Genomic DNA, 17,967 nt, shown 5'->3' with positions numbered 1-17,967 from the left:
GGGGGGGGTATTTCATAGGGCTTTAAAAAGTTTATTCTTGTTAAGCTGTTAATGACTTCTTAATGAATCTATTAAATTACGCGTTTCATGATTTCATGAACTTCGACATGCTTTTTGATTTATATTTCTCAATTAAATCCTTAAAAATTAAGCCAGAAAACTTCACAAATCTGTTTTCATAGGGTCCATTTTTTTTTCATGGTTTGAAGATGAAAGGTCCCAACAGCACCTCTAGAGAAGAAACAATCTTTGCTGCTATTAAAACTATTAAAACCCTCCACATTGCATCAAGTTCTTAATGCATTTAATCCAATTATTAAAATGCCAAATCAGGATCTAGCTTGTTCTGGATCAGATTAAGCACTTAATCACACTGTCAGGCTGAAAGTGTAATAAAGTTAATGTTTGCACACCTGTTAAATGAGCATAAAAGTTGCCAGTTTCACTGGGGTGTGGAAGAACGAAACTTATGGTTATCAATGTAAAGTGAAAGAAAAAAAAAACACTAGGGCCAGATATTAAATGGCCACTCCTGTTAATTGAGAAATGCCAAGTTTCATTCTCAGAAAAGAGGAGCGTTTTACCACAACCTTTTCAGCTCACACCTTCCTCAAACACACGAACGAATGGCCACAGACTAATTACCACAAGTCTGAAATTATATTACACAATACCATTTCAGTAGAATATGAAAGTGTTTGCACAAATTCCTCCCATATGCTGTTTCGTGGAATCAGGCAAAGGTTACTGTCATTTAAGTTTCGTTCTGAGAAACTCACTTTACTTTTTTTCCAACAAATATTAGTACTTTGTCCAGAGGCTCCATTCGGTCGATGAAGTCAAAAAGGTACGCTTTCTTTTCTTCCTCCTGCACGAACAGAACTGTCTGCTGAACAGTGTTTACTGCCTGAATGAGACATAGAGGGACTTTTATTAAGGAGGCCAAACAGAATACTACATTTGCCTGGTATCTGTACATTACCCACTATAAATACATATTCTGCTTCAACCATTCACTCACCGCTAGATCTAAGGTGCCCACATAAACCATCATGGGGTCTTTCAGGTAGGATTTGGCCAGCCGCCTGACACCTGTTGGCCAGGTGGCACTGTAATACAAATACAGAAAAAAAAGATCAATACAGTGAAACGGCAATCCAATTCTATACAAATATAATACAAACATAATATAAATATTCAAACTTCATGAAAAAAAAAAAAAAAAAAAAAAAAAAAAAAACATTCAACTCTATATATTAGCCCTCATTCCGCAATTATTTTGGAACCCGTGATACTTTTTTTTTAAGATTCTTTGATTAATAATAAGATATAAAAACAGCATTTATATAAAATATAAAATTTTACTAACAATATACACTACCGTTTAAAAGTTTGGGTCAGTAAATTTTTATTCTTTGTTTTTGGAAAGTAATTAATACTTAAATAATACTTCATTAATATGGCAAGGATGTGTTAAATTGATTAAAAGTGATCGAAAATACATAGTAAAGATAGTATTATTGTTAGAAAAGGTTCCAAAAAATATTCGGCAGCACAACTGTTAACATAGATCAGTCTAATAATAAATCAGTATATTAGAATGATTTCTGAAGGATCATGTGAGACTTAAGACTGGAGTAACAGCTGATGAAAATTCAGCTTTGCATCACAGGAAAAAATACTATTTTAAAGTATATTAAAATAGAAACCATTATTTTATATTGTATTAACATTTTGCAATATTACTGTTTTCTGTATTTTTGATCAAATAAAATGCAGCCTTGATGAACATAAGAGACATCTTTCAAAAACATTGCAAGTCTTACTGATCTCAAACTTTTGAACGGCAAGTGTACACTTGTCAAGTTTTGATAGATAGAGTGCACAGTACAATTTGTCTTAAAATGTAACTAACTTTAGACACAAATAACTTTTAGAGTTTTTGGAGTAACAAACAATGTAATGCAACAGAAGTAAAAAAAAAAAAACCTGAGCCCATTACCTAGTCATAACAGTTTGTCTGTCAGGTCGAATATCCAGAATGATTTTCATGATTTGCGGTTCAAAACCCATGTCCAGCATTCTATCAGCTTCATCCAACACCTGCAATGGGGCGGAGCGACACAAATGTGTACAAAATTCAAACCTACTTTAATTTTTTTTTTTTTTTTTAATTCTCACAAAAATAATGCACCAAATCACATCCATTACTGCCCCAATATGCATTTTTGTCATTAATGTACCAGATAGGTGATGGAGCGCAAGTTGATAAGCTCATTCATCTGCAGATCATTTAATCGTCCTGGTGTGGCAATGACTATGTCCACACCACTGGTCACTACTTTAATCTGGGCCTTTCTGTCACCTCCTCCATAGATACAGACGCTACAGTAATAAAAGGAATTTTGATCAAACGGACAAAGAAAGCAGTATGTTGCATATCATTGAATTATTTAGGGTACTGGCCACAGCACCTTTTAAATCCTTTGTAGCTGTATTTGCTACACTCAGCTTCAATCTGGAGGGCCAGCTCTCGAGTGGGTGTCAAAACCAACATGCCAGGGCCATCTCTCTTGTTCCTTGGTCTACAGTGTAAGTAAATGAATAAATTATACATATATTGTTAATAAAAAGATTAAACATGGAACACTGATACTCTGGCAGAGACATACACAGGTTGCTCATCCATATGAATAAAGCCAGGCAGCAGGTAGGCCAGAGTTTTGCCTGTTCCCGTCTGGGCTATTCCAATCAGATCTGTTCCTTTCAGGATGACTGGCCAGGCCTGTGACTGAACCATGAGACAAAATAACCAGGATTACATATACCCCCACATATCAAGCTTAAATGTTAGTGGGGGGGGAGGGGGGGAAGCACAAGCAAACACATGAAGGAAATGTTTTTTGGGGTACCTGAATGGGAGTTGGCTTTTTAAATCCCACTCTGACAATATTTTCCATTATTCCAGGATAGTGAGCAAAAGCCTCCTCAAAAGTGCACACTGGATTGGGAATAGTTCTTTTTTCCCCATCTTTCAAGTCATCCACAAAGATATTGTTGTTCTCTTTTCTGTTTGGGCAGAGAAGAGCAAGGGTAATACACACACACACACACACACACACACACACACACACACACACACACACACACACACACACACACACACACACACACACACACACACACACACACACAAATATGCAGTGCTGCACTAATGCTTGCTCAATACTTTTAGATTTGTATATGTCAAGGAAATACATTTTCATTCAAAGCCTTTTTAAAAGACGTTGCACTTCTAGCTTATGCAATAATGCAGTGGTTGTTAACTAGGGGCCTCAAGACTTTAAATAATTTTAATAAGACAAAATGGGCTAAAACAAGTTAAATTAGATATTTCTTATTTTAATTTGTCCTGTCAAAAACAGGAAGATTCCCCAGTCTTGGAAAACCTTGTATGATAAGGTTTATATATGAGACTTTGAATATTGTTGTGGAAGTAGTTTTATTAACAGATAAATGCTGCCATCTGTGGGCCAATTTGAAGAAGGCAAGGTGAATTTTTACCTCCAGATTTTGACTTCTTCTGCACTGCGAACAGCCACTGATTTTGCTTCAATATAGAAATCCTTCTTTAGAGTTGGAAGATCTGCAGAAACAAAGAAGACTGTTTAAGCAGGTGTAATATTTCAAATCTGACTATATATTTAATCCAGTATATCAACTTACTGTAGTTTAAATTTTAGCCTTAAAATTGTGTAATAAAGTGTAAATACACAGAAGAAAGTCATACACTACCAGTTGAAAGTTTAAGATTTGTAATGTTTTTAATGTTTGTAATGTTTAAAGTCTCTTATGCTCATCAAGCCTGGATTTATTTGATCCAAAGTACAGCAAAACAGTAAAAATCAGGGTCTTTTTTATTATTTAAAATAACTTTTCTATTTGAATATATTTAAAAATGCATTTTATTCCTGTGATCAAAGCTAAATTTTCAGCACCATTAGTCCAGTCTTCAGTGTCACAAGGTTTTTGGGAAAGAAATTATAGAAGTTAATACTTTATTTAGCAAGGATGCTTTAAATTGATCAAAAGTGATGATAAAGACATTTATAATGTTACAAAAGATTTCTATTTCAAATAAATGTTGTTCTTCTTAACTTTCTATTCATCAAACAAACCTGAAAAAAAAATCTACTCAGCTGTTTTTTGTGAGCAGCAAATCAGAACTGAAGTATTATGTGACTGGAGTAATGATGCTAAAAATTCAGCTTTGAAATCACAGGAATAAATTACATTTTAAAATATATTTAAATAGAAAACAGTTATTTTATAAAGTAAAATTTTTTCAACATTTTACAGTTTTTGCTGTACCTTGGGTCAAAGAAATGCAGGCATGGTGAGCAAAAGAGCCTTCTTTAAAAAAAAAAAACATTAAAAGTCTTACTGTTCAAAAACTTTTGACTGGTAGTGTATGTGTTTGAAACAACAGGAATCTGCGTAAATTATGAGAAAATTAATCTGAAGTAATGATCACATCATCTTGTGCCATTAGAGACTCACCTTGCCATTTCATAGCTTCATATTTATCCCGGTTTTCTCTAAGCGCAGTCCAGTCAATTGGTGCAGGCGCTGGGGCAGACGCAGCCGCAGCTCGTACAGCAGCAGCTGACCAGCAGGAGTCATTCTGATATCCTGCATTGCCATTACCTGGAGATTGAAATGTAAAATGTCAAACCTAAAATATCACTAATTACCAACGCAATAAAATAATGCATTACAGTAGCTTAGTGACTCCTGTGCTGTCTTACCAAACCCAGGTCCTCCGACAGAATTCCCATGCACCAGATCTTCAATCATGTCTTTGGCTTTGAGCTGACCATCGCGGCTTCCAAAGATAAGTACTTCAGCATCATGTGCACCACGGGTTATCTACAACATCATTAAAACAGTCAAGTGTCCAATACCACTTAAAAGAATAATGTCTCTCACTCATTCGTATTGTTCTAAACCCATATGCCTTATTTTCTGAACACAAAAAAATGAATTTGAAGAATGTCCTACATAAAATGAAGGTAAAAGACAATAAAGGTAAAGGTAGTTAAATGTAATTAAAATTAAAGCAAGTTTAAAAGACACTTAATAATATTCAAGAAGTATTATCAATATGTTGTTAAAGAACAATATAATCCACTGTACTTCTATTCCTCGCTGCCTTGTTTTCATTCCGGTGACATTCGGTCATAAATTAAACACGGCGCTATCCCAAGATCTATAGAGCTTCTTTACAGCTAAAATTTTAGTTGTTCAATAATTGATGAACTTTGCAACACTGACAGTGACTAAATTGAATTAACACTAAATCAGAGTTGAGTTGAATGATGACAATATTTCTTCTAGAGCCGCTTTACAGTTAACATTTCAGCTGTTTCATAATTGATTCATTATAATATATAATAATATAATATAATTAATTGATGAATTTACCGGCTATTAAAACAATTATTTTGACTTAAAGAAATCCAAGCAAATAAATGATGAAACTTCTCATTTTAAATAGACTATATCTTGCATTTCAACAAGTCTAAACAGTTTTAAGCTGCTAAAAATGACAATTCTGTCATTAATTACTCACCCTCATGTCATCCCAAACCTGTAAGACCTTCGCTCATCTTCGGAACACAAATTTAGATATTTGTGATGAAATCGGAGAGTCCAGAGAGGTACCAAGAACAAGTCAGTGTATTAAGACAAAATAGTCAGCGTGACATCAATGGTTCAACCATAATTTTATGAAGCTATGAGAACACTTTTTGTGCACAAAACTAACTTTATTTGCATCACCCTGGCCCCATTTTGGAGAATACCAAGACACTCACGCATGCTTTGATCTTCATGTAAACAAATTATGTTGTTGAACAAAGTTGTTATTTTAGTTGTTGTTTTTTAGCAACAAAAAGTATTCTCATAGCTTCATAAAATTATGGTTGAACCACTGATGTCACATGGACTATTTTATCAATGTCCTTACTACCTTTCTAGGCCTTGAATGTGGTAGGACCCTTGCTGTCAATGAACGGTCAGAGACCTCTCAGATTTCAGCAAAATATCTTAATTTATGTTCTGAATATGAACAGGTTTTACGGGTTTGGAACGACATGAGGGTGAGTAATTAATGACAGAATTTAAATTTTTGGGTAACCATCCTTTTAAGCACTAGAGATTAAACACAGGCTCTTCTGAGCTTGCCAAATGTGACTGACAACACTTATGGTAGCACTAGAGTGTTTAACTTGCCTTTATCGATGCTCCACTGCTCTCTTCGAGCTCCCGAATTTTTGCACCACCTCGACCTGGACAAACAGACAGACAGACACTTCTTCAAATCGGTTCCTTTGAACTGCTTTAAAGAGCCAACTTAAACCCGATTCAGATGCAATTACGCCACCCAAATGCCGCATTTGCAATTTGTGTTATTGAATTTTCTGTATTGTTATAATTCTGTTTTTTTTTTTAATTAAAGTGAAATTAAAAAAATACATTTTATATTTTCTCTGTAAATCATGAAACTTTATGTATATAAATGTGTCCTGCATTTTAACGCCACTACAAAAAAGTGCATGTTTTAGCCCACTGTCTCAGACTGATTTTTATCTACACCCCTACATTTATGATCAGGAAATATTTATATCTCACTCTCTCTCATAGTGAAATGGGGAGTAGATAGGTCTCATCATTTTGAGGTAAATGTGTTCAAAAGTCTGAAACTCTGTGTTTAACTTTAAGGAACGTCACTACCAAACAACTTTTATTCTGAAATTCAGCACACTATTTGAGAGTTTTTCCAGAACATTTAGTTTTAATTTGTGTACAACTGTTCAGAACTGTGCTAGTAACCATGTGGTGATTAGCATTTTGAGTTGGGCTTAAAAGTATCTAAAATTGTTACTACCATAACAGTCACAACCAAAACATGTCATAATTGTCAGTAGTGACAAAAAGGAACAATAAACCCTTTATTTGAGGGGAAATAAACAATTTTAGTACAGTTATGCAAATTTGTGGCATTTTAGTAAGTTTTAGTATGCAAGTTAAAATTCAGTGACTATCAAAACATTACTGTCACTACCGAAAATGTGCTGTCATGACGAAACATAGGATGTTTAGTCAAAAACAAAGTACACTGAATAATCAGCTATGATGTTATTAGTGTTTGGTTCAATGTATATTCAATTTGACAAAGAAAGATTTAATACAAAATACAAACCTCATAAATCACACCTAAAATATTGTTAACATTGTAATTGTTATTGATTTACCTCTAAAAGGTTTTAATAAAATAACATAAAAAATATATTTACAAGGTAAATGTAAACAAAATCGTAATAGGTCAAGATAACCCTTGTTATTAAATTATACTACTGTGTTCTGGTAGTGACAAATTTGGGGAGAGGAAAAATATTCCAAAACTTTCTAAAAAATACAATATGAGAATTAACTCATTAACCCAAAATTAATTTGTAGAAATGTGTACCTTGGATAGCATACAATTTGCATACAAACAAAATTTGTGGAAAAATATATTTTATTCAGGATGTTTCCAACTCTGACTTTGAACCTATTCTGTAGAATGGCCCATTAAAAATGGTATATGACTTTTTGGACCATTAGCCTGAACCTCGGTCGTAGGCTCATTGTTATGAATCGGCTTATGGTTCGAACATGACTGGCATATACTTAGAACCGATTCATTAGAAAAAATAAATAAATAAAACGATTTGTTGACGAATCGAACATCACTACAGAGAGGGCTGATAGCCCAAATAACTGCTCCATGCATGCCTAAATGTTCTACAGACACCTGTGTCTTACCTATTATCCTCCCGACCAAAGAGTTTTCCACATTGAGAGTTACCGGTGATGAACCTGGTCTGTCACCACCACCGCGACAGCCTGTAGGTCCAGTCCTGGAACGACTGTAACTGTTATTTTTACCGGTTGCTCCGTCACAAACATTTGTTCCAGAGTCTCGGTCCCTCCAGTTTCTCCACTGCTCGCCGTCTCCACCAAACCTTGCGCCACCACTCGTGGTTTCTCTACTGGGCGCGCCTCTAGGCGACGAAGGCCTCCATGACTTTACCGGTGCAGTTTGAACAGGTAACGGCTTTGAAATCGCCACACCATCCGTCTCGTACTCATCTTCCCAGTCCGACATTTAAAACAAACATATAAGAACCCAACTTTGGATAAACAACGCTTTCCTCCCGAACGACCACAAATCTCTCTGATCGGAAACTTCGATCAATATCCGCTCACGTGATCCCTTACTGAAATGCAACTTGGCAACCGCGATTTACATGCCATAACGAATTGGCACTGTGAAAAATACTTTTATAATTACTTTTTTTATTAACAGATGTATTTTGGTGGATGACGTTGTTTAAACAACAGATAAACAATAAAACATGACATTTAAATTATGGCGTTTTTCATTCGATTATTTACATAAAACTATAATTAAAGCCACCACATACAGTAGTAGACTAATTGATGCAGTACATCTGCTAAACAAATAACAAAAAGTTGTTTTAGAACAGGTTACTCCTTATATTAGTGTATTTCTTGTCACTAGTACATTCTGCTGGTTGTTTGCTTATTTGAGGAAAACTAAGACAAGGCACACAGACATTAACATGAAGCACACTAGGCCAAGTTTCAAGTATTTTGTTTATTTAAGTATTATGATGATCATAAATTTTCATTTTGCATTTTTCAATCCCAGAGCGTCAACTCTGTTATGTGCACAATGATGAAATAAATTATTTTGAATGACAGAGAACGCTAACATTATCAAGCATGTATATTAAGGCCAGTTTCTGTGTAATAAATTATTTGATCTAGTGGTAAAACAAAGAAATGCTGCTTTAACTGATAGACGAAGTTCACAGCCAAACAGAGAATGTGCAATTATCGAAATATGACATAATTTCAATAAGAGTTCAAGGTACTGTGAATACAGAAGTTGTATAAATGTTTAATAAAATGCAAAAAGGCACCGTAAAACATTGAATTACAAATTAAAACTTTCAGAAAAGCAATAACAATAGTAATATTAATCATAATGTGTTAAGAAGACTATATTTCTGTACAACCTTTTTTCTGCATTTCAAGCATCAATTAGTTCCACAGCTGTTGACATTTTCTCAGTTCAGTTCTCAGGTGCCTATATTATTTACCTCAACTCTAGAGCAAAATAAGCATCTTGACTATCTCTGGATTATAAATCTTATTTAAAGCATATTCATGTTAAAACACTTCATCACATTTGCAGGTTTCCTCTACACATCTGAACAGTTGTGCTTCTACTTGTACAGTGCCAAAAACATCCTCAATGTACACCTCAGATGTTTTTAACCAAAAATAAAAACAAAACAACAAACAAACAAACACAACAAAAATGTAACAGCTAATAATGGTTAGTCTACGTACACATAAATGATATACACATTACATTCTAAGTTGTACAGACAAGCATTTTAGCTAAAGCACTTACTGTACCATTCAGAAGCATGGAATAAAAAATGTAGAACAGAGGTTACAAAGCTGAGGTTTAGGTATAAGACGCTCGCTTGCTACAGAATTCAAAAGAAAAAAATCTGAAAATACAACAGAAATGAGATATTGCGGCAATTCCAATAAAACACATTTGCGAGACTTTCTACTTGACAAAGATAACTTCTGAATATATGGATGCAGGTTACAAAGCAATCAAAATATATGTCAAATTTAATTACAATCATTAGTTATGATATTGCGAGTGTGATTTATTGTCATGATGAAACTGACATATCATCCTTATTTTTCTTTTAACATTTTAGCAGCCAAATATCCACAAGGACTCGGAATTAGAAAAATCAGAAATCAGTGCTTTTCAAAAAAGCCTGATTGTCACAAATAGCTCATTACACCTAAACACATTCTTTTAGTAACAACATTCAGCTTTCTTCATATGCTAAGACTCTCAGGTTTTAAAGGACATAGTCAAATTAAGAAAGCATATATCTCTGTGCAGGCTACAGCGTGAAGATGCATTCGTTTCTGAGTTGCTTGCAAACCCTGCTTGGTCTGCATAGTATCAGATTAATGTGGTTTTGGACCAAGACCATCTGGTTTTCTGCTATTCCCCCCACAATTTCTTAACACATGCAAATGAGTGGACTGCCAAACATTCAGAAGGAAGTGGAAAATGAATCCTAATGCTGAGTGAGGGCTTATTACTACAGGTGCATACACACTTCCATTTCTAGTTGCATTTTAAACATGCCGATCCCATGCAAGGCTCATTCTGTACCATAACCCTTCATTATTTTAGAGGAATATTATGGGTTCAATACAAGTTATGCTCAACCGACAGCATTTGTGGCATAATATTGATAAAACACACACACAAAAAATGATTTAACCCTTGTTTTCTATTTTCTAAATGCATTTACAGTTTTACATTTTACATTATTTAAAAAAAAATTGACTCAAGGCAGTAACAGTATATTGTATGTCAACTACTCTTTTCAATAGTTCAAGTTCAACCATTTTTTAATTTTTTGGATCATCAGTCATCAAAGCTAGGTAAATATTGGTCACAGACACAGAGATTTGTTTTCAACAGATCATGTTTTCATGTCATTTTAAATCTTACTTTGATGTAACAAAGTGATTATATCTAAGTGTGTGAGTTGTTTACTTACTTTCTTAAATTGGTGTTCCCATTAACAACATTGTATTGTTCATTCAGACTGATTCGCAAACACATAACGGGCACAAACACAAGAGGCGGGATTTATCGTATGAACCAATCACAGTCAAATATAACCAGTCATATCCAATCATATCACAATGGAGGAATTGCCTCCACTAACGTGACTTTCCCCATTCATTCTCAATTACCCCCCACCAAACTCACCGCACGTTTTAGGGGGTCTGTTAAAACTCAATGGGCTCAGGGGAGGCGAGTGAGACGTAGACTCTTGTGTAACTTTACCTGCTGGTGTCGCTGTTGGACAATGGGTGATTTATACACTTTTTAATGTTCGGAGGAAACGCCCCTGATTCACACACTTTTCAGTCATTTGTGGTGATTACTGAGGTAATCAGTATTATGTCAAAAATCAGATTGAGCTTTATTTATATTGACCCCGGAATCTTCCCCAACAGTTTCTTGATAATATAAATTCTCTTTTTTGATAAATTGTCCATGCATTGATATGTACGTATGAACATAAACGTATGAACAGCATGTCTTCTTCTTGTGAAAATTAGAAAACATATAGAGCGTACGGGGCGCTCCATTTCCTTTGGAAAAGAAGCACATGAGGGACATGAGGTTGTGTCCAGTCTCCACAGTGAGGTTTCTGTGCTCCGGGGGTTAATCGAGGCATACGTGAGGCAAGTTCTTGGACTCAAGACCATCTATTGGTCCAGCCTGGCTGGGAGACGGCTCACTGGCTCCTGTCCGTAGCAGCTCAGAAGAGAAGGTCGTATCATTGCTTTGTTGTTGGCAACGGTTGCCCTCCGTGGTGTCCGACTCTTGGTCATTGACAAACAGCTCTGTATTGCCCCAGTCGGCCAACGGCTCTCGGTCGCTGGATTCATTGTTGCTGCTGCCGCTGCTCCGAGTGGACAGGCTGGGATGGCAGTCCGCAGCAGTCGGTAGCATGAGGTTCTGAGCGGAAAGAGACTTACCCAACCCACGCTCGACCTGTAGCGAGGGAGCTGTTTTGGAAGACATGAGCATCAGAGGATCAATGTCAAGGCTCAAGTGTCTTCTCCATGACCCATCTTCCTTGGAATTACGTTCGGGCTTGTCCCGTAGCTGTACCGTGCTTTGAATACTCTCTGCTTCCCTGTCCGACTCATCCTCGGTTTGGGTACTCAACAGGCAATTGCTCGGACACTCCGCCCGGCTCTCCTGTAGCGTCTCTGGGATAAGGCTTGTAGGCCGACTTTGAGGCGTTTGTACCATAGGCGGGAGCTGAAGGGTTGATGAGGTCGAATGTACTGTTGGGACCGGCCTGGTCAGCTCACTGAACCGCTGGTGACTTCTTGAAAGGTTGTTGGGTGTGAGAATGGGAGGAGGGGATGCTGGGTAGAAACTGTCCGGGCTGGAGGGTTGGTTGTTTAGGAGAGGAGAAGGTGAGAAGGAGGAGGAAGAATGCGGGTAACCGGTACCCAAGTTGAGTTCACTAGGGGCCAGAGCAAGATGAAGACCACGATGCAGGTTGCTGCTGCCCGAACGACTGCCGGTAAGCTGGGAGGAGGATGACAAATCCTTGCTGTGGATGGAGCTTTGGTAGTCGGAGGTTTGATCCAACTCGAACAGGGGCAAAGCAGAGAGACCAAGCATCGACGAGGAGCCTTTCTGCAACACTTGCCGGTATATATCCAGCAGTGAGTCCAGCTTTGACTCAATGGACTGTACCTGTGTTATATAAGGAAAAAACATCACGTTGGATTTTTCAGGGCTTTTTTTAATTTCCGTAAATGTCTGCAAGTACACTACTGTTAAAAATTTTGGGGTTGGTGAGATTTCTGTTTTTGAAAGAAGTCAGTATAAACAGTAAACAGTATTGTGCAATATTATAACAATTTAAATAACTTTTTTCTATTTCTATTTTCATATATTTACAGTTGAAGTCAAAAGTTTACATACACCTTGCGGAATCTGCAAAATAATAGGATCATACAAAATGCATGTTATTTTTTTTTATTTAGTACTGACCTGAATAAAATATTTCACATAAAAGATGCTCTTCAGATAAATCATTCAGGTCCCACAAATTCTTTGGTTTTTCAGTATTTTTATGTATTTGAACCCTTTCCAACAATGACTGTCTGATTTTGAGATCCATCTTTTCACACTGAGGACAACTGAGGGACTAATATGCAACTATTACAAAAGGTTCAAATGCTCACTGATGCTCCAGAAGGAAACATAATGCATTAAAAACTACGATAAAAATACGATATTTAGGCAAAATAAGAAAAAATTACACATCTTTATTATGTTCAAAAGTTTACACCCCTGGTTCTTTATGCATAATTTTTTCCTTCTGAAGCATCAGTGAGCGTTTGAATCTTCTGTAATAGTTGCATATGAGTCCCTCAGTTGTCCTCAATGTGAAAAGATGGATCTCCAAAGTATACAGTCATTGTTGGAAAAGGTTCAAATAAAAAAAAAAACACAGCTGTGGATCGATCAGGTAACAAGACAGTATTAAGAATCAAGTGTATGTAAACTTTTGAACTTTTGAGTCATTTTTATAAATTCAACTATTATTTTGTGTAAACATATTTTATGTGAAATCTCTTATTCTTGTCAGTACTAAATGAAAAATAACATGCATTTTGTATGATCCCTCTTATTTTGGGAAAATAATTAACATATTGCAGATTCTGCTAGGTGTATGTAAACTTTTGACTTCAACTCTATATATTAAAGTGTAATAAATTCCTGTGGTGGCAAAGCTAAAGTTTCAGCATCATTACTCCAGTCTTCAGTGTCACATGATACTTAAGAAATTATGCTGATTTTGTGTTGGAGAAATTGTCTTGTTTTTATCAACACTGTAAACAGAAGTGCTGCTCAATATGTTTGTGGAAACTGTGATACATTTGTCTCAGGATTCTTTGATGAATAGAAAGTAAACAGCATACAACCTTTTTGTAAATTATAAATAATTTCACTTTCAGTGAATTTAATGCATCCTTGCTGAATAAAACAATAATATCTTTCCCAAAAAAATTGTAATGACCCCAACACTTTGAACAGTAGTGTGTTTCATTAGACCATCAAGTTAATATGGCTTACTTGTCTCTCCACTTTACAGACACGGCCAAGCATGCTCATGTCATGCTCCAAGGACTCCCCTTCTGGGAGGATTTTCTCCCTGCCTTTCCTGTCCACTGAAATCTGGCCTTTTCCCAGTATCTGATCCACTCTAAGGAAGAAGATAAAAAAACAGTGTTTTGAGAATACATGACATACAGGATACACACCTTTACATCGTTGTTCCTCAAGCTCGAGCAGGGCACAGCACAGCAGGAAAAGGCTGGACTTTGGTTAGTGAAGAAGAAATGACGTTAGTGCATCACCATTTTCTATGTTACAAAGAGAGTAAGAAAGAGATGCTGATATATTTCTGTAAATGTTATTACATTCAGTACAGAATTGAGAATTCTAATGTTTACATTTTAAATGTTACTTGCTGTATGTAAGAATTGGCAATACCGCTACCTGATTAAAATATCAAATCCAAAATGATCAACCATGCTCCAGAGAAACCCCTAGTGAGCAAGATTTTTAGCATAATGTAGTAATGTACATTTCCATGTAGATGTAGTGTATGATAATCCAAGGGTCTTCATGCAGAAAATATGCACAGTATTAATATATTTTGGATTGCAGTTTAGTATTTGATTCTCGATATATTTTGTCAGGTGTCTCGCCTCTTCAAATCTATCATGCAAGAGCAGTTTGAGTTAAACCAACATCAATCAGCTGAACCAATCAGAGTGTGTGCTACACAATAAATCATTTAATTGGTTAAAAAACATCACTATTAATTAATCACCTAGGAGTCCAATGATGAAGATAACAAATAAATATAAAAATAAAGAAGATCTGTAATTCCTATATATCAGTGGTTCTCAACAAACTTCTCAACTAAAATAAGCTAAATTGACGACAACCCAAGATATTACTTATGTACTTCAGCCCCTTTACGAAACCCTATAAAAAGTTTTAGTTAAATACATCATCACCATTGGACTCCATTCACAGTATGAACTGATTGAGGTAAGTACAGCCCCATGACTAGCCCCCCAGCCTGCTACAGGCCTCTGACCCAGCATGTTTCTTCTTGCTTTGGCTGTAATACATGTGTAGAGAGGGAGAGGAAAGGTTCCTGGCTTTGGTGCTGAGTGTCTGATGTGGACCCACAGCTGTGGCGAGTCTAGATGAGAAAACATACGGGGGTCAAGTACATTTTTAAGGTTGTGCTGTCAAGGAAAGGGAGAAGAGAGAAGGTTGAGGAGATGGTACTTATGGCACCATGACGAGATACTACTACTACATGCGATTTACTAATAATGTTAATAATCAAACCAAAGGTCTCAGTAATTTTGTTCAAATTCTTTACAGTTGCTTTAAAGTCAGTCACTGAGGTGTCTGATATTTAGGTAAATGCAAGTTAAAGACGGTTGTTCAAATCAGAGCTAGCAAACAACTATTGATTCACAATTTTAAAGGGTTAGTTCACCTAAAAATGAAAAATCTGTCATTAATTACTCACCCTTATGTCATTCCAAACCATTCCAAAGACCTTTGTTCACCTTCAAAACACAAACTAAGATCTTTCTGATGAAATCCCAGAGCTTTCTAACCCTGCATAGACAGCAACGCAACTGACATGTTCAAGTCCCAGAAAGGAAGTAAGGACATTGTTGAATTGTGATTAAAATTGTTATTTTCCTTTTCTTTGTCCACAAAAAGTATTCTTGTAGCTTCTAAAAATTACGGTTGAACCACTGATGTCACATGGACTATTTTAACGATGGACCTTGATCGTGGTCCCTTGCCATCTATGCAGGGTCAAAAAGTTCTCGGATTTCAACAAAAATATCCTAATTTGTGTTCCGTAGATGAACAAAGGTCTAACGGCTTTGGAACGACGTGAGCAACTGACAGAATTTTTATTTTTGGGTGAACTATCCTTTTAAAGAATAACAACATTTTAATATGCTACTTTGTTATTGATTCCATGCTAGACAAAATGTTGCACAAAAATTAAGCTCTGGGACATAGACCCAAATAATAGGGAAAGCTGAGAAGAAACAGTCTAAAAGTTAGTACTATCCAAAGGCACATTCAATCTAACCATGCACTGCATCACAGTTATGCTAGTTTAGCATCGGCCAACCTTGTTAAATAGGGAGAAAGTTCTACAGGTACAGGGATCAAGGATTTATTGAACAGAGCCAACTGCTTGAGGCTTTGGGTCACTGACAAAAAATTTAAAATACCATGAAAACTGTGATATCTATTTTAATATATTTTACAATATAACATCTATTACTATTAGTCTTTAGTGTCACATTATGCTTCAGAAATTATTAAGAAACTGATGCTAAACTTCTGAACAGTATTTTTTTTTCTCAGTATTTTTGTCTTGTTGTGCATATCTAAACATCATTAGATAAGACTGCATAATGACTTCAGATAATACAGTCAAACCAAAATGTTTTTTTACTAGTGGGTGCAGGCCACTAAAGTTCATTTATGTAAGTGAGGATAGCAAAATAAAGTAAACTGTGACAAACTGATAAAAATTTGGGACCAAAAATTATTCAGACACTTTGACCAGACCATGTTTTGCTTAAGTGTTATTTATTTGCTAATGTAAATTTTTACACCACAGACTAAACTAAATTAAGCATTGCTTGGTAATAGGTCAACAAAGTATTGATAGTAGTGTAAATATTGTCATACTAACAGTTTTCAGAATTTTTGGTTGATTGTAATCTATTACATACCTTCCTATCAAAGTTATCTGAGATTATCTGTTTAACACTGAGTTCTTGCCATTTTCTAAACTATAGCAAATAAACTGTGACAATGTAAGAAATGTTGAAGGTGTTTGCATAAATATTGGTTTGACTGTATAAATTTAATTATGTATTATTTAATATTTCATGTTAAAGTTTAACATATAATAATGTAAAGCAACTTTGCCACTAAGATAGTAAAAATGAACTTATATATTCTCTGAAAACAACAATTTATCTTGATTTAAGGACTTTTTGTTTAGTGTCTATCTCAAAGTTCTTTAAAAGCTGAACTGCAGTAATGTTGATGTCCGCAGGGTAATAGTCACTGGGGATTTAGACACATAGCCTCAGCAATTGACTCATTTGTTCCAGAGTTAAAAGAGTTTGGGGTGGGGAATTGTGGGTCGGCTGACCCTGGGGCAGAGTGTTTCCTCTTGGCCTGGCTGTAATACAAGTGCAGGGAAGGAGAAGAAAAGGTCTTGGCTTTGCTGCTGAGGGTCTGTGGACCCACAATGGTGTCCAACCTAAATGGAAGAGTGCAGACAAGGAGATAAGACAGACACAGACATGTATACGTAGAAAATGGGCATACGAAAACAAAGCTGTTGAACTATTTTCGGTCCAGCTTTCCGTGAATATGTATTTGTGCTAGCAGCATTTGTGTTTCAGTCACATGCTCAAGTTGAACATATTTTCATCACACAACCAGAGCTGGTTAGTCTCACCTAGTCTGAAGACTTTTGATACGGCATAGCATATCCAGGTGACCAGCAGAGTATTGCTCAATCACATCTTTCACATCATATGGTCGCAGCGTCTCCTTAAACTTCTTCTTGGCCACATGGAATTTCATTATCCTGTCAACAGTGAAACAAGAAACAAGACTGAACTAACTTTTGATTGTTTCAATTATGAACTTCATTAAATTGTGTTAGCTTTATGCTTAATATATGAACACTTTTCAATGAGGTAAGCAAATTTAAATTTGAAAATTAAACCGTTCTAGTTACATTCAAATGTACATCTATAAACATTATATTGTGTATATGTGTCCCTGGACCACAAAACCAGTCTTAAGTAGCACAGGTATATAAGCAATAGCCAAAAATACATTGTATGGGTCAAAATTATTTATTTTTTTATTCCACAAATCATTAGGATATTTCATAAAGATCATGTTCCATGAATCTATTTTGTAAATTTCCTATCATAAACATATCAAAACTAATTTTTGATTAGTAATTTGCATTGCCAAGAACTTCATTTGGACAACTTTAAAGGCGATTTTCTAAATATAGTTATTTTTTTAGTTGTATCTCGGACAAATGTCCTATACACTGTAAAAAGTTTTCCCCAGTTTCAACTTAA

General features: G+C 35.7%; 2 protein-coding genes across 2 annotated transcripts in view; both read right to left on the bottom strand.

Annotated features, from left to right (window-relative positions):
- The window catches only part of ddx43 (DEAD (Asp-Glu-Ala-Asp) box polypeptide 43), an 11,262-nt gene extending 3,050 nt beyond the window's left edge, over positions 1–8,212 (bottom strand). The window contains exons 1-12 of the mRNA XM_073835082.1: positions 7,870–8,212; positions 6,295–6,350; positions 4,809–4,929; positions 4,561–4,707; positions 3,565–3,646; positions 2,913–3,069; positions 2,673–2,791; positions 2,475–2,585; positions 2,244–2,385; positions 2,003–2,103; positions 1,022–1,109; positions 780–907 (exon numbers count right to left, since the gene is read on the bottom strand). Coding sequence (XP_073691183.1) covers positions 780–907; positions 1,022–1,109; positions 2,003–2,103; positions 2,244–2,385; positions 2,475–2,585; positions 2,673–2,791; positions 2,913–3,069; positions 3,565–3,646; positions 4,561–4,707; positions 4,809–4,929; positions 6,295–6,350; positions 7,870–8,212 — 1,595 coding nt within the window. The remainder of the gene's footprint in view (positions 1–779; positions 908–1,021; positions 1,110–2,002; positions 2,104–2,243; positions 2,386–2,474; positions 2,586–2,672; positions 2,792–2,912; positions 3,070–3,564; positions 3,647–4,560; positions 4,708–4,808; positions 4,930–6,294; positions 6,351–7,869) is intronic.
- Positions 8,213–8,710: 498 nt separating this feature from the next.
- kcnq5a (potassium voltage-gated channel, KQT-like subfamily, member 5a) overlaps positions 8,711–17,967 on the bottom strand; it is a 159,748-nt gene continuing 150,491 nt past the window's right edge. The window contains exons 14-18 of the mRNA XM_073833919.1: positions 17,325–17,456; positions 17,013–17,123; positions 14,898–15,005; positions 13,862–13,991; positions 8,711–12,472 (exon numbers count right to left, since the gene is read on the bottom strand). Of these exons, the coding sequence (XP_073690020.1) occupies positions 11,420–12,472; positions 13,862–13,991; positions 14,898–15,005; positions 17,013–17,123; positions 17,325–17,456 (1,534 nt within the window). The 3' untranslated portion in view covers positions 8,711–11,419. The remainder of the gene's footprint in view (positions 12,473–13,861; positions 13,992–14,897; positions 15,006–17,012; positions 17,124–17,324; positions 17,457–17,967) is intronic.

The sequence above is a fragment of the Garra rufa genome, chromosome 2, assembly GCF_049309525.1.
Source record: "Garra rufa chromosome 2, GarRuf1.0, whole genome shotgun sequence".
NCBI lineage: Eukaryota > Metazoa > Chordata > Actinopteri > Cypriniformes > Cyprinidae > Garra > Garra rufa.
This window is presented reverse-complemented; position numbering and strand designations above follow the sequence as displayed.